Source organism: Theropithecus gelada, chromosome 10 (assembly GCF_003255815.1).
Source record: "Theropithecus gelada isolate Dixy chromosome 10, Tgel_1.0, whole genome shotgun sequence".
NCBI lineage: Eukaryota > Metazoa > Chordata > Mammalia > Primates > Cercopithecidae > Theropithecus > Theropithecus gelada.
In genome coordinates this window covers 72001528-72024129 of record NC_037678.1, presented here as the reverse complement: position 1 = coordinate 72024129, position 22602 = coordinate 72001528, and the positions used below count along the sequence as shown (strand labels likewise).

At 52.9% G+C, this 22602-nt stretch overlaps 1 protein-coding gene across 1 annotated transcript; it reads left to right on the top strand.

Moving 5' to 3' along the window:
* The first annotated feature begins 2144 nt into the window (after positions 1 to 2144).
* Positions 2145 to 13982, top strand: SCRT2 (scratch family transcriptional repressor 2). The gene is made up of 2 exons (XM_025400494.1): positions 2145 to 2277; positions 13192 to 13982. The coding sequence occupies exons 1-2, from the start codon at positions 2145 to 2147 to the stop codon at positions 13980 to 13982; spliced, it is 924 nt and encodes a 307-aa protein (XP_025256279.1).
* Positions 13983 to 22602: the final 8620 nt, after the last annotated feature.

Sequence of the window (22602 nt, the reverse complement as noted above, 5' to 3'; positions counted from 1 at the left end):
CCTTGCATCTTTACGTCTTTTGAAAATATTCAAGGCCAAGAGATCCTGCACTGGAAACTCTAATTTATTATTATTATCATTATTAATAGTAGTAGTATTTTGGAGATAGGGTCTCGCTCTTTCATCCAGGCTGAATTGCAATGATGCCATTACAGCTCACTGCAGCCTCAAACTCCCAGGCCCAAGTGATCCTACCACCACATCCTCCCAAGTAGCTAAGGCCACATGTGTGCACCACCACACTTGGCTAATTTATTTTTAACTATTTGTAGAGATGAGGTCTCACTATGTTGCCAAGGCTGGTCTCAAACTCCTAGCCTCAAGTGATCCCCCTGCCTCAGCCTCCCAAAATGCTGGGATTACAGGCTTGAGCCACCACGAGGGGCCCCAGTTTTATTCTGAGACTTCTGGGCTACACCTCGAGGACCATGATAGGCCCTGATTCAGCGGTGCCCAGAGGCCACTGAGGTCTCTGGCAATTGCTGCTGGCTCACTGCATGACCTCAAGCACCTCCAAGCCCTCTCTAGGTCTTAGCCTGCAAACTGGCATTGGATGACCCAGTCCCAAAAGGACATCCCCATTCCACCAGCCTTGCATCTCATAAACAGAATTCCATTGACAGTGAGAGCCTGGCATTCCTAGAGTCTGATTCTGGGACTCTTGTGCACTGGCCATCCCACACTTGCTGAAGCTGGTCTACCACCATGGGGCTTTGCCCAGCAGTCTCTGGGCAGGGGACTGAGTTCTCCTGCTCCTTGGTCCTGCCAAGATATGGGGGCTCCCCTAGGTTTGGGTCCGACTGGGGGTGGAGGGTCTGCTCAGATCCTTTTAGAGACAAAGGAGCTGACCTGCAAAGAGTTCCAGCAGGAGCCCCGCTCCCCCTCCCTTCCCCCCTCTCCCTTCCCAGTCCACGTGTCTCTATTGTCTGCTCCCCGCTTCAGGGAAAGACACAGCCTCGGATGTGTCAAAACCACCACCCCCCGGCAGGAGGAAAATTAATTACTGGACGATTTTCACTTCCTCTTGCAGCGCCCGCCTGAGCTAGGCACCGGAACAGGACCAACTGAGCGCGGCCAGCCATCGACGTGGGGGACTTGCTCCCCCTCCAACCAGTTCTGGAAGAAGAAAGTTGAACCCCAAACCCAATAGGGGGCTCCAGTGGGAGCCCGAGCAGGGGGGAGGGGAGACTTACTCTAGTTAAAGCTGAGTGTCCACCCTGGCCACTTCAGAACTGGGGGAGAGGGAGAGGACTGGAGGCGGGAGGGTCGCTGCTGGCCAGTGCACACTCTGTTCTTTGCATCCCATTCCCTGTGGCCCCATGTGCCTGAACCCCGCCTGCTCGGGACCGCTCTCCCTCCGTTCCCCTCGTCTTCTGCCCCTATTTTGCACTTTTCTTTCCCTTTCTTTGCATTCCTGGGGGGGCTTCCTTTTTGTGTGCCTGGATTTCTCTTTTCCTCCTGTGGGTGTGTGTGTGTTGCTACTTCTCTCCATCTCTGTCTTTCTTCTCTCTGTGTTTCTCTCTTGTGTCTTTTTGTCCTTATCTTGGTCTCTCTGCTTCTATTTCTACCTCTTTCAGCGTGTGCGTCTCCCTTTCCCTGTATGTCTCTTTCTGTCTTTCTCCGAGTCTCTCTTCTTTTCCCCGCCCCCCTCACTCCCCTTTCTCCGTCTCTCTCTGTCTCTGCGCCTTTCTCACCCTCACTTTCTCCCCTCCTGCCTGCTCGCTGCTCCCTGCGCCTGGCCTGCCCCCACCGCTGCCGGTTCAGGGGAACGTGTGCGGAGCGATTGTCCTGGGGGACATTTGATGGATTAGAGCGCTGAACAGTTCCATTGCTAGGGGACCACCTGATCTCCTCCAGCCTGCGTCCCATATAAAGCCGGCAGCCGGAGTGCTGAGCACAGCTCCTGCGATCCCCTGTCTGCGCGACGCCGCCGCCAAGCCCGAGTGGGAGCCCGAGCCCGAGCCGGAGCCCGAGCTGAGGCCGCCGCCACCGGTGCCGGCTCCGAGCGGCCTCCCGCCCGCCCGCCCGCTGGGAGCTGTCCAGTGCTGAAAACCGGCGCGGACAGTCAATCGCGCCCGGCTGGCCGCCTCCCCCCACCGGGGCCCCACGCAACTGCCCCCGCCGAGCCCCCCGCCAGTCGCACCATGCCGCGCTCCTTCCTGGTAAAGAAGATCAAAGGGGACGGCTTCCAGTGCAGCGGGGTGCCGGCCCCCACCTACCACCCCTTGGAGACAGCCTACGTGCTGCCTGGCGCCCGGGGGCCTCCTGGGGACAACGGTGAGTGGGACCCGGCGTGGGGGGTTGGGAGGAGAGACGAGGGGAGCTGGGGCCCTCCCCAACTTGGGCCACGAGGAGGGGCGCGTGCGACAGGAAACCCCGGGAGGAGATATCTCTGGCCGTGGGCGCCTCCCGGGCTTTCCAAGGGCCGTGCGTGCGGGCGGGGCAGGGGCTAGGTCGTACAAAGGGAAAGTCGCGGGGTCGGCCCATCCCGCAGCCACGCGCCAGTCGGGACTTTGAAAGTTGTGGCCCTCAAATAGGGCTAAAGTGAGGGGGTGGCGAGAGAACACAGAGAGAGGTCTGTTCATGAAGGGCCAGTGCTGGGGACTAAAGCACAAGGCAGTTTGAGGGTTCCCTCTCCCCAGCTGAGGAAGAGAAGCTGGCTGCCTGGGGAGGGGGAAGGTAAAGAGCCCTGGATGTTCAGTCCCTGGAGAGACAGGGTTGGTTCTCTGGGGGTGGCTGGGGGCGCCCTCCCTCCCTTCAAACCTGCTCCCCTGCCGATGTCACTCAAGTGCTCTCAGACCCCCTCTCTCAATAACTCTTTTGTTACCCTCAGCCACATGCCTGCCAAAGGCTGGGCCTGTCCTGGGGACTGCAAGAAAGAGGGGATTTCTGGGAGCGGTTCCCCCAAAGTGGCTCCTGGTCCCCTGGATTGCACTTCTTCCCCATCCCCAGCTTCTCAAACCCCCTCCAGAACCAACCCTGGTGCTCCTCGTGAGCCCCCTCCCTACTACATACACACACACACACACACACACACATATACACACACACACACTCTCCCATCTCTTCTCAGAATAAGTTCCTGCAGGGACAAGGGTTTGAGGAACAAGAGAGGTCATTCAGGTGCAGAAGGGGGTGATCTCTGGAGGGCAGGGAAAAGTGGAGACTGCTTCTGTGGATCCCATCCTCCACCAAGGGGATCATAAAGGGGTTCTCCCCTGATGGCCCCCACCAGGGCAGGTGTCTGGAGAGGAGGTGTCCCTTTGGTAGTGAGAGATCTGACATCACATGTGGCAGCTTTGGGGTGTGTGTGTGGGGGGGAAATGGGGGTGGGGAGAGAGAGATTGAGAGAGGAGAAGAGAAAGGGCCGAGAATGAGGGGGGAACTGAGATGGCAAAGACAGGAGTCTGGGAGGGTGGGGGCTTCCACCTCTGGGATTTCCAAGCACTTCACCCACATTCCATCACTCTGCCACACCAGGTAGAGAGAGAGAGTGCTGGGCAAAGGGCTTTGTGACCTCATCAAGGTCAAAGAAGTTACAGAGTGATCAGGGATACAGCTACAGCCCCTCATCCCCTAGCCTCCCCCAGATCATTAACAGAAACCCCTTCTCCTCTGTCCACATATCCTTTATTCTACTGTCCTCTTTTCGTGATCGTAGGGCCTCTTGAGGTGGAGGACAGAAGCCCAGGGACATGGCTGAGCTGGGCTGAGGGCTGGCAGGACAGAGGGTGGACCTGGGGCCATGCCAAAGCTGGAGAGTGTGTGCTCAAAGCTGGTGGAAACTGAAATATCTGCAAGCTTGGGATATGGATCCCTTAAGGGACTGACACAAAGCTCTGGGATTCCAGCCCCTGAAGCCCCGTTGGTCCTGTCCCCAGGCCAGCTGAGGAAACCCAGAGAAGCCCAGAGAATTTCCCATTCACAGCCAAAACTGCAGGCTGTTCCTCAGGAGGGAGGCAAGAGAATGCCTTGCCTTGAATTCAGTCCAAAAAAGCTTTGAAAGGAGCCCCTGAGTGAATAGTGGGAAGCAGGGCGGGTGCAGAGCCACCAGCAGGGTGTTTCTGCAGAGGTTCCACCGGGTTTAACACCCTAGAACCACCTCCGTCTTTGTCCCTTTCCCCACGGGGCTCCAGACCAACTCCCTCACCTCTCAGGAATCCTGAGGCTGTCCTGATAGCCAGAAACCTGGCCTGAAACTTGGAGGCCGGGGCTCTATATCTCTCACTTGCTGTGTGACCTTGGGCAAGTGCCTTCCCTTCTCTCGTCCTCAGCCTCCCCAGCAGTGAAAGAGTTTTGATGGCATAAACTAAGCATCCTTCCAACTTTGACAAGCTCAGCTTCTGTGAAGGTCAAGTATGGAGTGTGAAGCACTGGAGATGCCTGCACAGGGGTCTAACAGGAGGCTGGGAGGCCATTGTCAGGTTTTCCTTAGGGCTCCACTGAACATACGCCACCTGGCTGAGGGTAGCGGCATTTCTGGGATCAGGCATTTTTCTTGGCTTTGGTCTCAGTAGGCTACCCCATGTTGAGGACAGGCACCCTGGCCTGGCCACCTTGGCAGTGTCTGCAGTGGAAAGTCAGTGCCAGAGACCAAGCCAAGGTATGACTTGGAAATACAAAGTCTGCCTTGTCCTGTTTTCGGGGGCCTCTTCCCTCCCTGGGGTGTGGCCAGACTGGGCAGTGAGGGATCCCTTATTCCCTGGGTGGGTGGAGGGTGCTGGGGGTCTGCTGAAAGCCTGCCGGCTCCTGGTGGCCCGTTGTCTCCGCTCTGCCGGAAATAACCTTGCTGAGCATTTGAGGGAAGTGTGAAAAATTGCTGAGCCGACGTTTTTCTCTCTCAGCGTGTGTAAGTGTGCTGGGTAAACAAGGAGAAAGAGAGGAGGGGGGAAGATGAGGAGAGGGAGGGAGGAGAAGCAAGGAAGGGAGGGAGGGAGGGAGAGAGGGGGAGGCCTGGGGCTGGAGATAGTTCCAGTTATTAGAAAGATCTTCTTACAAGCCATTCCTGCAGCTCGGGCTGCAGGGTCAGGAGGAGGCTGGAGGGAGGGAAACCTGGGTGGGGGGAGCAGGGGTTGGGGGAGCTTGTGAATGTGGAGGTCAGAGAACCCACATGCTCCTAGCTGATAAAGATGCAGAACCCCAAATTAAAGAGGTATACCCCAGCTCTGGGAATGCCTGAGAATGCTGGAGAATTCCTGGAGGACTCCTCCTCCTCCTCCACACACACACACACACACACACACACATACACATACACACGAGCAATGTTCTTCTCTGCCTTCCTACTCCCTTTCAGCTCTACCACCAGGCAGAGCAGAGGGTGCAGCAAGTGCGTCTGTGCTCCAGGGTCCCCCCAAGCCCACAGAACCCCTAAATAGGAAAGGGGAGCCCCCAAAATGGAGAAAGCACCAGGTCTCTCTGCAGAGCTCCCTGATAAGTGGGAATCGATCTAATTTCATTGTCCCCTCCAGTAAGATCCCTCTCTTGCTCCTCCACTGCTTTCCCTTCCCCTTGTCTCCCCTGGGTGATTCTGAGCACAGACTCAATCTTTCTGGGAGATGCCAACTCACATCATCCTAACCCTCCACTAACCTCACCCTCCAACTCCACCAGGCCTTCCCCAGACCAGAGCCCCCATCCTGAAGGATGCTGGGACTCTCAGCCACCCCAGAGAAGGTGGCCCACCCATATGCATGTCAGTGGTCTCTGTGGGCCCCTGCCAAGAACATCTTTTGGAGTGTCTGCCTCCCCTCTACCTTAACGCTGAACCCCAGCTGGGAGCTAGGCCCCCCTTCCTCTGCATCCCCACCCTGTCCTGCCCTCATGCCCTCTCAGAGTGCATCCAACCCAGGCAGATGAGGGATCAATGCCAATCCAATAACGCAGTTGTCTGCCCTCTGCAGCTACATTAAGCCTCCCCCAGCAAGCTGAGGAAACTCTCCTACTTCTACCCATGGGCTTATCTAGTTGACCACATTAAACCAGCGCCCACTTCCTCTCACTCCCTCTGATGGCGCCGGGTAGTCGCTCCAGGCCAGGCCTGGGAGCCCGGCCCCATGTCCCCAGCTGCCACACATCCATTCCTCAGAAAGTTCCTCTGGGGAGCAGTGATGCAAAAGGGCTTCCCCAATCTTTTGGAAGAGTGAGCACAGAGAAGTCTGGGGAGGTGCCCATGGACACACAGCAGGCCCATCTGAGTCTTCTCTAACCACCCATTTCCCTGGTAACTTGGCCTTGGTCCAGGTCCAAGGTCTGCGTTAAAGACAAGTCAGAGGCCCAGGTTCAAAGTCTAGGTCGAGGTCTAACATTCAGTCCAATCATCCAAGTACAGATCTGAGGTCCAAGTCCAATGCCTAGGTCAAACTTCAGGTATAGGACAAGGCCCAAGGACTAGGTACAAGGTCAGTGTCTGAGGTTATAGGTCCAGGTCTGCTATCCAGAACAAATCCATGTCCAATTTCAAATTTCAATATCTATGAACAGGTCCAGGGCAAAGCGCTGAGTCCAGAATCAAGATTCAGGCCCAGTTTCCAGTCCAAGGTCATGTCCAGATCTATTCTCAAGGCTGGCCTGAGTTCAAGTCTTAGATTCACCATTAGCCTTCCGGGTGGTCCTGGCCTAGTCTCTCCTCTCCTCCCAGCCTCCGTTTCCCTTTCATGATATCAAATAGTTGAATATGATCTCTTTCAGCTTTGACCTTCTAGGGACCCAGAAATCTAATTTTCCTGTGAATTAACAGGGCTCAGTGGAAGTGTGGAATGATGAGACCCATGTGAGATACGGAATCTGGGAACCCCTGATTTCCTCTAAAGCCTGGGGTTACGAGAGGGTCATGAGGGTCCCGAGCTAAGCTTCCACACTTTAGAGAGTCTCAGTCTTTGATTGCTGAAGGAGGGCGGGAGAGTACACCAAGTCCCTTATGTCAATGCAGCAGTCTACACATCCCAAAGGCACTCTCTGGCCACACAAATCCACAGTGGGCAAAGGGCAGGGGGGGCAGGGGAGGATTCACTCCAACCTACAGAGGCAAAACTGAGGTCACAGAGGGGCCATGACTTGCCCGAAGTCACAAGAGCATAAATGGTGTGCCCTGTCACACCTCCCTGGTGGGTGCTACATCCACAGGTTCTAGGGGCCCCCACAGCCTGGAGGCCCTCTGCCAGGAGAGATGGGGTCCCTCAGGCCTCTTGGTCTCCTTCCCAGCTGTGGACTCCCCTGCAGTGAAGTGTCTACTGCCAGCCTTTGGGTAGGGAGGGGTTTGGAATGGGCCTTCTAGAGAGAGGGGGGGCACAGCAGAAAGTAGGAGGCCGGGAGAGGAGGTGGAGCACTGCGCAACACACCCTGTCTCCAGAAGGAAGCCCAGAAAGGGCCCACTGGAGATCCCCCCGAGGGAGCGGGAGGCAGCTCCACCAACCAGGATGGGCAACTGAAGACCCTGAGCCACTCACTGTAATCTCCACACCCCCCTGAAAAATCTTTCCTGTTGATTCCTGCAGAGCTCTGGACCTCCCTGTAGGCCACAGGAATTGGGTCACAGTCAGGAAAGACCAGAATACGGGGAATTCCAAGAGGTGGGGGTGGTGGGGAAGAGCCTTGGAATTATCTCGAAGTTCCTTGGACCTGGGTCAGTGGGCATCAGCCCCAAGCCGTGCAGCGTTGGTCATGTTGGGCCAGACCTCACTCTGTCCACTGCTCATTTGGACTCAGGGACCTCCTCCCCGTGGGCAGATGTACCAGCTGCCAGGCCTTTGGAGGAGGTGGGTGTCATTTCTGGTCCAGTGCCCAGGGAACCGCTAACAAAGATGCTATAATAAGGGGAGGGGGAGGTACCCAGCCCCTTTGCCCAGCTCTGTGAGCAGACAGGAGAAACTATTTTTATCCCGCTTTGCTGCTGACAGACCTGGCTTTCTGCTCAGCTGGCTGGAGCTGATTCTCGAGGCCCGAGGCCCTGGCACAGCAAGAAGCAGGTCTAAATATACCCATACAGCAGCCCCTCCAGCCCCCACCACCCAGCAGGGCCCAGCCCTCCTCAGGAAAGTGGGCCGCCTGGGAAGCTGGCCCACCACCAGGCCCCTGTCTTTTTCTGCCCATTTTGGGACAGAGAGGTGAGGCTGAGGCTAGGAATTCCCTGGAGAAAGTTTGGCACCTTGGGAGTCTGGGAGAGACTGGGGAAAGGAGTCCTGGACTGAAAAAAAGAAAAGAAAAGAAAAGGAGGCCAACCCAGCTCTGATGAGAACTTGTTTTGTGACCTGAGGTGGGTCAAGGCCCTTGTCTGGGCTTCAGCTTCTGCAGAACAAGGGCATGGAGGGAAGTGACCTTAGACGTGAGCTAATGTGCACAAAGTATTTAGCAGGGTGCCTTGCACGAAGTAAGTGCTCAATAAGTGATAGACATTACTGTTATTAAGTATGATTTACAAATATTTACAAGGGCCTGAAGCATTTTCCACAACAGCTTCTCCATGCCCCTACTACCCCATGCCCCCCCCACCCCACCACAGCCTAACTAGATGGGAGTGTTTGCGCAGCACCCCACCACCGCTCTCCCCACCACCCCTCCCCCCACCAATTGAAGATCTCTTCCCCAGCAAGTCTCCATGCCCTCTCTGGTGTTTTGGAAAAAACACGGGCCTTGGAAGGTTTCAGACCTGCCACCTCCCTCTCCAGTGACCTTGGGCAAATCCTCTCCCCTTTCTGGGCCTCTGGGCACAGGGCGATGTCTGGCTTACAGGGAGGCTGGTGTCAGTTGGAAGCACCAGCAGTAACAGTAGTAGTATTTGTTACACATGCCCCTCCATCCCCCCAGGGGGTCAGGTAGCTAAATGAGACAGTGTCTGCAGAGGGCCCAGCACCTTAATTCTCATAAATTTACCTTTCACGACTCCTGTGAGTACAAATTTTTAAAAAGATAGATTCTGGACCTTCAGCCTAAAATCTCAAGACTCTTGGGCAGGGAAAACCCAAGTCATTCCCAGGAAACATGTGCACATCTCCAAAGTATTTCTGGTCCCTCCCCATATCCCTACGTGACGTGGGTGGCTCTGGTCCTCATTCCTCAAATGGAGGATTTGAGCCCAGAGAAGTTATGCAACTTACCCAAGGTCACACAGCTAGGGTCTGAATTCAAGGGCCAGGATGAGAGATCTCATCTGAGATTCTCTTTTCTCTGAATCCCAGACCATCCCTATCTCTGTGGGAACCCAAACAAGAGTCCTGTCTCACCCTGTCAGTTGCAGGATAGGTATCTCAGCCTTCTATAGTCACCCTTAGGACAGAGGAGGATACGTGTCTGGGTTCCATGCATCAGGTTAAAGTATGGCTTTTAGTCTCCTAAAGAAGTCTCCAGGGTTGAGGCTCAGAGAGGTGAGGTGGTTTGCTCAAGGTCACACAGCAGCATAAGACACCCATGTGTATCTCTCTGGCAGATTAGAAGGATATCACCAGGAAATGTAGGAATACTACCAACGACAATAATAATAACAGGTCGAGAGGGCAACTATTATGTGTCAGGCATTGTACTAAGCACTTTACATGCATTCATTTATTCAACCTTATTATGAGCTCCCTTATACAGGTGTGGCAGAAAGAGGTTAAGTAACTTGCCCAAGGTTGCATAGGGAGATGTCTGTGAATCTGAGGAAAACGGGGTGGAATTGGAGGAGCGAGGAGTGGAGGGGACAAAGAGCATCATGGAGGGACTGATTCAGCCATGATGCAGAAAGGGTCTTTAGACCATTCCAGTTAATCTTTCTCATGTATAGATTCCGCCCAGGAAGGTTAAGCAACCTGGCCACAGTCACAAAGCAAGTTAGAACCACTTCCCCCTAACATGACCACACAAACTCTCATAGGATGCTCTCAACCCATTCCAAAATCCACTGACAGGGTGTCTGGTCTGGGCTCACAATTACTATCCTGAAGACAATTCTGCATCCCTCCCTAGGCAAATGAGCAGCCTTTGTTAAAGGCGCCCCTACTTTATAAAGAGCCCCTTGCAACAGGAGTAAAGGCAACAGTGCTGAAGGCCACCAGCAGAGGGCGCCATGGGCAGAGCACCTCATTGAGAACGCTCTGGTTCACTGATGGAGCTCCTACTATGCACCAGAAATTTTCCCATCAGAATGTGAAATAGAAATTACACATCCTGGGTGAGGAAACAGAGGCCCAGAGAGGAGCAGTAAAATGTGTTGGGGCAGACGCCAAGAAAGCTGCAGCACAGAAACCCATCTGGGGAGATTGTTATTGTTGTTCATGGTAACAGCCAACATGCATGGTGGATTTAAAATGTGCCAGCCACTGGGCTGGAATCCTGACTCTAACTTATTAGCTGCACAATCTTAGGCTTGTTACTTAATTTCCTTGTGCCTTGGTTTCCTCTTTTGTAAAATGGTACCAGCTTGTGCGTCATGAGGGTAGAGTGCATTCATGTGTGGAAAGCCCCTGTAAGAGTGCCTGACACAGGAGTGCTCTGGGAGTGTTGGTTATTATTTGTTTATACATTGTCTGTTTACTGACGACCCCTTACTGAAATGGTAGAGGCACATAGAGGCCAAATCGTTTGTCCAAGGTCACACCGCTGGGAATAGCAGAGCCAAAACAATCCAGGCTGTCTGGCACCAAAGCTGTACTCTTATCCAACATGTCATCCTTCTTTAATAATAGAACATGCAAGGCACTGGTTACATGATCAGTCACCCCTCCAAATAAATCCCATTAAACAAAAAGGACCCGAGGCACAACCTGCCCAAAGGCACCCAGATGGAATCTGTGTTGGAGAACCAAATCACCCTTCCCCTTCCATGGCCCCAGCCACATGAGGTGCAGACCTGCCCTGAGACCAGGTGGACAGGACTGTCTACCAGGCCCTGCTAGGCTGGGGAGTGAGGCTGGCCTCGCAAATCGTCATCACTCATTCCACAAATACTTATTAAGTGCCTACTAGCTAGGGCCCTAAGAATGGGAGGTGAACAGCTCAGCCACAGCCCCTTCCTGGAGGACCTCTCACTATGTGGGAAACCAAGGGGGCAGTAGATTCCAATCCTTGCTCCATCCCTGGAGCAAGGGCCATCACCACACTGTTCCTCAGTTTCCTTATCTGTGATAAGAGCAGTTTTGTGATGATTCAGTGAGATGATGGGAGCGAAGCACTTAGCACAGAGCCTGACGCACACAGTAAGTGCTCAATGAATATTAGCTATTATTATCATCACCAGGAATTACAACGTGAGGAAATACAGAAGGAGAAGGAGGGGGGTCTGGGAGTGCCTGACAGGTATTTAACTCAGTCTGAAACAACACTCCTGAACGTTCTGGGACTTGAGTACCACGCCTGGTTCCTGGAGTGGGAAGCAGGGGGATCTCCAGACCAGAGGCAGATGGGATGGAAGACATAGGGTTCGGAGAGGCTGGGCATCTCCTCTCCCCAGATTAAAAAATTGCCACTATCACTATCCCCCTTTACATCCAAGCACAGAGCCCCTCCCTACTAGGTCATCCACTTCCTCAATCCACAATCACTTCTATGTGCAGAGGCCCCTGTGCTGGCTGCTGAAGGGACAGAGATAAAAACGAGGGCATACCCTTGCTTTCAGGGGCACACAGACTTCACCCTGTGTCCATCCCAAATGCCAGATGAGAGGCAAAGGCCTGGAGGCTGAATCAGGCTGTGTAGGGAACCAAACCTGACCAGAATACCCAGCGAAAAGTCTGAACATCTTGGAATCCTGTTTCCCCTTACAAAACCCTCTTCCACCTGCTCACTTCAGCTAAGGAGGCTACGGGGAGAAGGGAAGGAGCAGTGGTTATCGGTTTCAGGGGTCACCAGGAGAAGGTCAAATCCCACTCCCCAGCTGGGAAACCTCTGAAAGGGACTTAACCTTCATTGTTCTGTGGAATCACAGAAAAATGGAATCAGTTGCTCATCAAGTGCCAGGATGAAAAGTTTGTCTGCCAGAAACTCGACAGGGAGCCCAGCCCCCAGGGTCCCAGGGAAGGTGCTAGGACCAGCCTAGGCCATGGGAGGCACAGGCAAATCAGAATGGCCCCTGCCTATAAGAACCCCCTATGGAATCCCCTGGGAGACCCCAGCCTGCCCACCCACCAATCACTCAAACCCTTGGCAGACAGGATTCCTGGTCTAACTCCAGTTAAGTGGGAGGAGGAGGGGAAGGTGAATTCTCACTGGGGACTCCCAACGACTTCTAGAGGAGCACAGAGCAAAGCAGGCTTGGGAGCAGGTATGAGGAAGTCCCCTTTCTGTAGCACCTATTACATGCCACACACTTGACCCCTCTTAAATGCTCCAGCAACCCTGGCAGGTGGGTCTAACTGGATTGTGATTCCTTCGTGCAACATCTATTCATCGCACATCTACTTTGAGCCAGGCATGTGTTGAGCATACAGATCCAACCCTGGGGAGCTCACAGTGTGGTGGGGGAGGAGACTATCTCCAAGCAAGTAAAAAGCATAATTATAATAGCTAACATTTATATAGCAATTACTGTATGTTCCCCCCTTTGTTAATTTCCTTACACATAAAATGGGGATTACAATAGTGTCGACTTCCTTGGGTCTGTGACAATTAGAGTTAACATGTGTAAAGCACCGAGGCAGAGTCTGGCAAACAGTAAGAGCTTAATACACGTTTATTATCGTCACTTTACTCAGTCCTTCCAACGACCCCGGAAGGAGGTGTCCAATCACAAGCTGCATTTTGCAGATGAGAAAATTGAGATCCAGAGAAGTCACAGGACCGCAATGGCAGAATGTTGTTGGAATAGAGGCAGCATGGGCTTCAGGGTCACACTGGCAAGGGCTCCATCACTTACTGACTCTAAGGTTAGACTGACTGCTGCATCTCTCTGTGCCTCAGTTTCTCTACCTGTAGAGTGGGTATTATAATAAGACCATCACTCCGTGGTTGTGAGCACTTGATAGTGAAGGTACGCTCTGTAGAACCGTGCCGGCCCCACGCTCCGTGGGATGGGGTGGCGGCTGTTTGCACTGCAGTCGACAGAGGAAGGAATTGAACCCAGGCTGTCTGACACGAAGAGCTGAGGTGCAGGTCGGAGACCGCCACTGTCGGGGCTGCCACAGGGGCGCTGAGCTACAGGGCACATAGGATGACCTGCTCAAAGCCGGAAACCCTCTTCGGCGCCTCCTCTCACCGCCCCTCCACTTCTCGCCCCTCCAGGGTACGCTCCGCACTGCCTGCCCCCGAGCAGCTACGATGCGGACCAGAAGCCGGGCCTGGAGCTGGCCCCGGCCGAGCCCGCGTACCCGCCGGCGGCGCCGGAGGAGTACAGCGACCCCGAGAGCCCGCAGTCGAGCCTGTCCGCGCGCTACTTCCGAGGGGAGGCGGCCGTGACCGACAGCTACTCCATGGACGCCTTCTTCATCTCGGACGGGCGCTCGCGGCGGCGGCGGGGCGGAGGCGGCGGGGACGCGGGGGGCTCGGGGGACGCGGGGGGCGCCGGGGGACGCGCGGGGCGAGCAGGGGCGCAGGCGGGCAGTGGGCACCGGCATGCGTGCGCCGAGTGTGGCAAGACCTACGCCACGTCGTCGAACCTGAGCCGCCACAAGCAGACGCACCGCAGCCTGGACAGCCAGCTGGCGCGTAAGTGCCCGACGTGCGGCAAGGCCTACGTGTCCATGCCCGCGCTCGCCATGCACGTGCTCACGCACAACCTGCGCCACAAGTGCGGCGTGTGTGGCAAGGCCTTCTCGCGGCCCTGGCTGCTGCAGGGCCACATGCGCTCGCACACTGGCGAGAAGCCGTTCGGCTGCGCGCACTGCGGCAAGGCCTTCGCCGACCGCTCCAACCTGCGCGCGCACATGCAGACGCACTCGGCCTTCAAGCACTACCGCTGCCGCCAGTGCGACAAGAGCTTCGCGCTCAAGTCCTACCTCCACAAGCACTGCGAGGCAGCCTGCGTCAAGGGGGCCGAGCCGCCCCCGCCGACCCCTGCTGGCCCAGCCAGCTGAGCCTTCCGCCTCGCCCGCGCGCCTGGAACTCGTTCTCCACGCGCCCCGGGTCCGCTACCTGCGCCCGCAGCGCCCTCGCCCACACCCCGCTGCGTTTCCCTGCCCATGCCCCTCTCGTGAGGACCCCTGACCAGCCCTGAACTTTTCTCTCCAGCCCCCAAGCCCACGACTCACTTCCAGCACCGTCTTCCCCAGCGTCCCCCTACCCACTGCGTCCTTTCCGGCCACCCCTCGGACCTTGACCCCCTGTCCGCGCCTTCAAGGCTCCCAACTCAGGCACCAGGTCCGCACCTCTCCCGCGCCCAAGAGCCGGAAATTTCTCCCGCCCAGACCCCGCGCTGCTCTTCTAACTTCTAGATCTTTTCTGTCGCTTCTCAGCTGAATCTCTCTGACCATTCCTCTGTTGGAGCCCCCAATGAAAGCCGCATATCTATACCCTTGACGCCCATGCCTGCCTCAGTTTCCCCATCCATACCTGGACGCAGGCCCTGCCGCCCTGAGACCACAATCCAACCCCAGACCATCCCTCTGGCCTCTGCTGAGTCTCCCAGAGTGTGCCCATCTGGGGATCTAATCTTCACCCTTCTTGAAGTCTCCAATCTGTCCCTGATCCCATCCATGCTCAGGCCTTAGGCCCGGCCATACATACACACACACACACACACACACACACTCCCACACACATTTCCTACTCTCTTCAGTCCATGGGGATCTCATCACCCACTCCCAGCCCCAGCTCCAGATGCCCTCACCTCTCTAGCAACTGTCACCCCTCTGAGTTTACCTAACCTGGAGGGGGCTTGAGGGGCACTTCAGGGCCCTGCCCCCTATTGTAACCCCTCTCTCCCCGGCACAACCTGGGCTTCCGCAATCTGGAGCTGCCCTACCCCCAGACTCTCTGAGCACTTTCCCCCATCCCCAGGGCCACAGATCCCCTTCCTTACTTGTTGAGGGGAGGTCTGGAGCACCTCACCAATGCCCTTCCCCCGTCCGGCTGGGTCCTTCCAGTTATTTATTTGTGTATTTATTTATTTATCTATTTATTATTCTATTTAATCTCTTGGCCTCACCCAGGGACAGTCTGGCTTCCCCAGCTGGACTGGGAGGTCAGGAAGCCAGGCAAGGAGAGGGACAGCATAGGCCACAGAAGGCTGCCCCCACCACACACACCCCCGCGTCTCGGGAGAAATCCATCCTCACCAGAGCCCGCACTCACTAAGGAAGGGGACTCGAGAATTGGGGGGCAGCTTGCTGACCCTCAACTTGTGGGGTGAGGGAGCATCAGGAGGTCCAGGCGTGGGGCAGGTCCCCGCCCTCCTGAACCTTACCCTGCCACTCCAGGCAGCCCGGAGAGAGGAGCCTCCTCGATTTGTTTCTTATTTATTCCTCTTCCCGAGGGACCCCAGGTTCCAGGGACCGACTGAGCCCCGGACCCGCTGGGGCCTCTGGCCTGCTCCCCGGGAGGGGCGCTCTCTCCCGGCCACGTCTATGCAACTCTCCCGGACAGAGGGGCCGGGCTGCCAGCCACCCGCCCGTTGGCCGCCACTACCTCCTCCGCTGCGCTTTTGCATGCCCGGGCGAGGACCGAAGCACACACCTCCACACGCACGGGCCCCGGCCCCCTCCGCTTTAAGCACACGCCTCTGCCCCATTGCTCTGCACCCAGCTTACGGGCAGGAGTCCTGGACTCTCAGATCCTCCTCTCCCCTCCTCTTAGCCACAAAAGAAGGGGGAGACTGGAGGCACCCCTGTAGCAGGGGCACTTCCCCAGGGCTCCAGAGGGGTGAATGGGCCTTTGCTCAGCTCCAGGCCCAGCGGGAAGGGAGGCTGCAGGGATGGTGGGAGGGAGAGGGGTAGCAGAAGCAATTATGGAGGGTGTTGACCCTGTAAATAGGAACTTCTGACAGCAATAATTTTCCATGCATGCTAAGCCTTTTGGCCATATTTTGTATGAGCGCTTGGCGCTCCTCCTCCGTCCTATCCCAACTCACCCCCAAACCCCCATCCCTTCCCCACCTCCAGCAGTATTACTTGTAACGCAATTCAGGGATATTAAAGGGACTTTGGCCACTCACCATCGCCTCCAGACATTCTGATTGGAGCAGGGTGCGGGGGCGAAGGGGGGAATGAGAAGAAGGGGAGGGCATCCGAGAGACAGTATTTTTCCACTCCGTTTTCCTCTCTATAGCCTGAGCAGCCTGTAGCTGCCACCAAGGGTCACATAGCCCCAAGGGTCCCTTGGCATTTACAGGGTCTCAGGCATCCTCAATCCTTAATATTCCTCAAATAAGGGTTTAAAAACCTGATTAATAACATGTGAGTGAAGCCAGTTGCCTTAAGACGTTAGGGAAGGTGAAGCCTGTGACTAATTGGAGTGTGTCTCACCTTAGAGAAATACGATTCAAATTACACCTACCAAACAATTACAACTGTGGTCCACATGTGTCTGTGGACAGCCAGTTTACAACCCCAATATTCTTCCCCAGTTCATCCCCTACTGCTCTGCCCAGTCATATATGGTCACATATTCAGTGAGTGGAAGCAGGCAAAAATGTTGACTTTGGCTCAGCTGGCAAAGTTGTCCAAAAACAGTGAGTTGCCCATAGAGCTTCTGAGCTACCTGTCACCAAAAGTGTTCAAGTCAACCAATACATCATCCTCAATAGCTGCCTTAGTGATCCTTCAAAATACAAATCTGTCTCACCTTACTGAAAACTTCAGTGGGGACCACCAACCCCTGCCACCTACCCTCAACTCAGACTTACCAAGAAGCATAACCTGCATGTTTTGAGGGATGGATGCCATGTAATGGGATGGGGAAGCTGCAGGCTAGAACCTGCCTCCTCTGGGGCCTCTTTGTCGGTTTCCTCCTGTGTAAGCAGTGCACTCAGTTTGCAGACTGTCTACCTGGTGCCTGTCCGCCTTCCCTCCACACACCTCTGGACAAGCAGCTGCATCCTGAGCAATGTGCTAGCTGTTTTCAACAACAATAGCAGTTGTGGGAACCTTCCCCTAACTCTGCAAAATCTCCAATGGTTTCTTGTTTGTTTTCTTTGAGACAGAGTCTGGCTCTGTTGCCCAGGCTGGAGTGCAGTGACGCAATCTCAGCTCACTGCAACTTCTGCCTTCTGGGTTCAAGCAGTTCTCCTGCCTCAGCCTCCCAAGTAGCTGGGATTACAGGCATGCACCACCATGCCTGGCCAATTTTTTTTTTTTTTTTTGTTTTTTGTTTTTTTTTTTTTTGAGATGGAGTCTCGCTCTGTTGCCAGGCTGCAGTGGCATGATCTTGGCTCACTACAACCTCTGCCTCCCAGGTTCAGGCAATTCTCCTGCCTCAGCCTCCTGAGTAGCTGGGACTACAGGCGCATGCCACCATGCCCAGCTAATTTTTGTATTTTTAGTAGAGACAGGGTTTCACCATATTGGCCAGGATTGTCTCAATCTCTTGACCTTGTGATCCGCCCACCTCAGCCTCTCCAAGTGCTGGGATTACAGGCATAAGCCCTCGCATGCGGCCAATTTTTGTATTTTTAATAGAGACGGGGTTTCACCATGTTGGCCAGGCTGGTCTCGAACTCCTTGCCTCAAGTGATCTGCCTGCCTCGCCAGTGGGGTTTTGAGAAACTCAGGCACCTGCTGTATCCCTTAACCACCCACATACACTGCCCATGACTGGCTATTGGATCCACTATGTTTGTTTTAGGTGCCAGGAACAGAAACCACTCTAGATCAGGATTTTATAAACATGTATTAAATCCCTTTGAAGAGAAAGGATTTAATACTTCAATAATTGGCTGCTGACAAAATTTGTGGAAGGGCTGAAGAAGTGAGCCATCTGCTGGAGTCCAGAACTCCACTGCAGAACTGCTGCCACCGAGACAGCACCTGCCTGTTCCACAGTCAGTGGTGGGGGAGGGTGTGGAGTGGGAGTTGGTGGTGGTCAATAGGGTGCACTGGAACTACTGAGTTGAAGAACACCACATCATAGGTGCAACCGAGGGATCAGCAGGCCCTTGCCACTGCCTCTATAACTGTCTCCTGTCTCCCACTGTGCTGGTGGCACAATGCTGGAACACTGCTACAGAAAATCTTAACACCTCCAAGACGATCTTGACAGTAGCAAGAGTCAAACCAGTCGGGAGATGGCCCCAGCCCACGTCTGCCATCCATATCTCGTGGAAGTACATCTAACTGGTAGAACTTAATTCCCTGTCAGTATCTTTGCGGCAAAGAGATCTGAGAAATATAGTTTTCAACTCTCCAACTATGCAATCTAGAAGGCACCCTAGAGGAAGGTGGGAAAGAATGCTGGATATCAGCCATATCCAGCCCAGTTATACAGGTCCAATAACCATTCCACCCCACCCCTCTCTCCTGGATTAGCAACCATGCAATCTGGGGATTGAACATCAGCTTAAGAGGTAGTCTTTACTGGTGTAAGAATACTAACATCTCCCACGGTTCAGAAATGGGCACATAACCTAATTCTGGCCAATGAGACTTAAGGAGAGGGTTGCCGGAAGGGTATAGAAAACTTGCTGCTTCCTTTTTCTTAAAAGGAAAGGAAGTCCAGTTCCTCTTCCCCTCAAATGTGAACAGAGAAGCATGTCATCTTGTGACCATGAAATGAACTGGCCTTAGCATGAAGCCTACACCACATATGGCAATGCAGGGGCACGGAAAAAGCCTGGGTCCTTTATGACATCACGGAGCCAATGAAAACACCACCCTGAATCCCACTCATGGTGCTTGCTGCCTGTGGACTTCTGTTTACTTGAACATACCTGAAGACATGAGTTTACTGTTTCAGTCAGTTGAATCAGGTTCCTGTTACCTGCAGTCCAGAGTACCTCAACTGGCACATGGATCCAGTCTCCTTTTTACGACGTTCTCAAAGAGCTTTGAGACCTCCATGACATGACATGACATGACTATCTGGTTCTCCTCTTACTTGTCTGGCTGCTCCACCTAGCAGCTTTGCAGACTCACCTACCCGATACCCAAGGAAGGAACCCACTTTCTGCTCTGTGTACTCTCCTAAAGCAATCTAATTACACCCATGGGTTCAATTTCTACCTACATGAGATGGCCCATACACTAACATTTTCCATTCCAGCCCCCTCTCTGAGCTGCAAATCTGTATCTGCCTGCAGGCCACCTCCACTTTGATATCCCAAAAGCACCAGAGACCAGCCCAGGTCTGAAGCTGTGATTTGCTTCTCCTCTGGGGCATCCCACCTCTGTGAATGACACCAGCACCCATCCAGTCCTGCAGTCACAAAACCCAGAGGTCATCTCTCTCACGTCTGTCTCCCCATCCCGCCACCCACTCCACCAGGTCCTGTCAATTTTTCCTCTCCATCTTCTCAGTCTCCACCTTGGTCCAGAGCCACCATCATCTCTTATCTAGACAACTGTACTAGTCTTCTCCCTGGTCTCCCTGGATCCATTCTGCCTCCCTGGCCTCCCTCCCTCCATCCACAGCAGCCACAGGGATCTTTCAGAAATGCAGATCAGATCATGGCTGTCTTAGTCTGCGTAGGCTGCTATAACAAACTACCGTAGACTAGGTGGTTTAGAAACAACAGAAATGTATTTCACACAGTTCTGGAGACTGAGAAGTCCTAGATCCAAGGGCCAGCAGATTCAATGTCTGGTAAGGACCTGATTTCTGGTTCTACCATCTTCTCATCATGTCCTCACATGGTAGAAGGGGTGAGGGAGCTCTCTGGGATCTCTTTTATAAACTCACTAATTGCATTAATGAGGGCTCTGCCTTCATGACCTAGTTATCTCCCAAAAACCCACCTCCTAATACCATCATACTGGGGGTTAGGATTTTAACATGAATTTTGGAGGAACACAAACATTCTGTCTATAGCATTCTGCCTCTGTCCCCACCCCCTGCCAAATTCACATCCTTCTCACATGCAAAATACATTCATTCCTTACATCCCAACAGCCCCAAAAGTCTTAACTCATTCCAGCATCAACTCTGAAGTCTAAAATCCAAAGTTTTATTACCTAAGTGTCATCTAAGTCAAATATGGCTGAGACTCAAGGTGTGATGCATCCTGGGGCAAATTGTTCTCCAGCTGTGAGCCTGTTAAATCAAGCAAGTTATTTGCTTCCAAAATACAATGGTGGGACAGGTATAAGATAGACCATTCCAAAAGGGAAAAATAGGAAAGAAGAAAGGAATAGCAGATCCAAATTACATCCAAACTACAAGGCAAACTCCATGAGATCTTAAGGCTCAAGAAAAATCATCTTTGGTTCATTAAATGCTCTGCTTCCAGGCCCACTGAGGCAGCCTTCCAGATCCACGATGGTGTTGGTCCCACCCTCTGTACCCTCTGGGGTGGTGGTCCTGTCCCTCCAGCTCTATCCAGCAGAGGTCATGTTCCCAGGGCTCTGGGTAGCCCCACCCCAACAGCTCTGGGCAGCTCTTCCTCCATGGCTTTGGACAGAGGCCCTCTAACCTGTTGAATGCAAGGCAATGTCCCTGACTTTTGAAAGCAAGGAGATAGCCTTGATGACCTCTGAATTGCCGTCAGGGTCATTCTTCCCTTGTCTTGAACAATAGTTTGCATTCTGGTCTTGTCCTGAAAAACCCAAGAAGTCAAACAGCCTTCCTTCATCCCTCCCCATCTCCTTCCCCTTCAATTCAAGATGGCAGTTTTCCAGCTGGGATGGCTGATTAAGTTCATAACCATTACAGTCTCCTTATGGAGACTAATGTTTTCTCCCAAACATTCTTTCTGATTCTTTGCAATATGGATAGGCTGAAAATTTTTCAAATCTTTACATTTTGCTTCCTATTTGCTTAAAAGTCGCATCTTTAACTCATTTATTTCTACTTATATTTTACTGTAAGCAGTCAGGAGGAGCCAAGCCACAGCTTCAACACTTTGCTTAGAAATAGCTTCAGTTAAATATCCCGTTTCATTGCTCACAAGTTCTACCTCCTATAAAGCACTAGAACATGGACATAATTCAGCCAAGTTCTTTGCCATTTTGTAACAAGATGGTCTTTTTTCCATCGTCCAATATCTTCCTCATTTCCTCATCCAAATGGCCTTTTTCATCTGTATTTCTACCAATACTCTGTTCAGGATTCCTTAGTTATTATCAGGTTCCTGATTTTTAAAATTTGAAGTTTTCTTTACAGTTCCACTGCACTCCAGCCTGGGTGACAAAAGTGAGACCCTGTCTCAAAAGAAAGAAAAAGGACACTAATCTCACTCACGAGGGCTCTGCCCCCAGGAACCCCGCGACATAATCACTTCCCAAAGGCCCACCTCCCAACATCAGCACCTGGGATTTCAACATATGGATGTTGGGGAGATACAGAGTCACCTTGATCTTGGATTTCTCAGCCCCTGAAACTGTGAGAAATAAATTTCTGTTGTTTATAAGCCACAGTCTATGGTATTGCTATGGCAGCCAAAAGGACTAAGGCACTTCCTCAGAACCACATGCCATTCTTTTGCAGCACCTACTATCAACGTATACTTTACACTCTCCATTAACCAGTATGATTATTTGATCATTATCTGAATCCTCCACTACACTGTAAGCTTCATAATGCAGAGATTGGTAGTGTCTTTTTGCTGATCACTAAATCCCCTGGGTCCAGCCCAGCCAATAGCAGTTGACCAGTAATTACCTTTAAATGAACTCCATACCTTTAAGTCATTATAATAAATAATGATGGCTTATGCTTTTAAGAAAGTCTCTGCCCCCCAATGCTATAGCTGGTTTGTTCATATGTAGGCATCTGACTAGAACTTGGAAATTTTCTCTCTCTCCCTCTCTCTGTGCCATAAGGCCTGTAACTTGAGAGCTGTGGCTCCAATTGCTAGCTACTTATCAATCTCTATTCTTCCTTAGTAAGAGAACTCCAATTTTAGCTGAGCACATTACCGCTATGAATGAAGACAACATATCCAGCTGCCCTTGCAGCCAGGGGTGGCCATGTGACCAATTTCTAGTCAATGACACGCAAGGGGAAAGGTTATATAAAATTTCTGAGATAGCATCCTAAAAAGGGGAAGGGTCATATCCTTTGCCTTTCCATTTCTCCACCTCTTTTCAGGGTGGAATTTGGATGAGATGGCTGGCACTTCAGCAACTATCTTGAATAGGAGGTGACCCTGGGAATGAAAACTCTGCTCAAAAATGATGGAGCAGAAAGATAGAAAGGGCCTATGCCACTAGTGACCATGGAGCAGCCATCCCAGCCATGGACTTCCTACCTCCAGACTTTTTTTTTTAATAGAGGAAACACTTTAAGTTGTATTAAGTCTCTCTTGTCAGGTTTCCCTTAGTGAAAGCCAAATATCATTGCTGTTGACAGTCATGTTCCTGACATGTAGAGATAATCCCTCTGCTGAGTGAGGGCAGAAAAAAGAAATCTCTCAACTTACTTTCCCCTGAGGCCCGGCTTCACCTCAGTCAAGGGAATAGCGAAGCATCCCCATTTTCATTAAGCTAATTCACATTGGCTTTCTGTCACTTGCAAACAAAAGTCTTGACTAATACATCAAGACTAGTCTGAAAGTGAAGACACGGAGAGACCTTCAAGCTCTGTTATAATTTAAAATGCAATCAAACAGCA

Excerpts from the sequence above, each read along its gene's own strand:
- SCRT2 (XM_025400494.1), top strand. The coding sequence starts at position 2,145 with ATGCCGCGCTCCTTCCTGGTAAAGAAGATCAAAGGGGACGGCTTCCAG. Across the intron at positions 2,278-13,191 it reads GGGGCCTCCTGGGGACAACG|GGTACGCTCCGCACTGCCTG; the intron begins GTGAGTGGGACC and ends TCGCCCCTCCAG.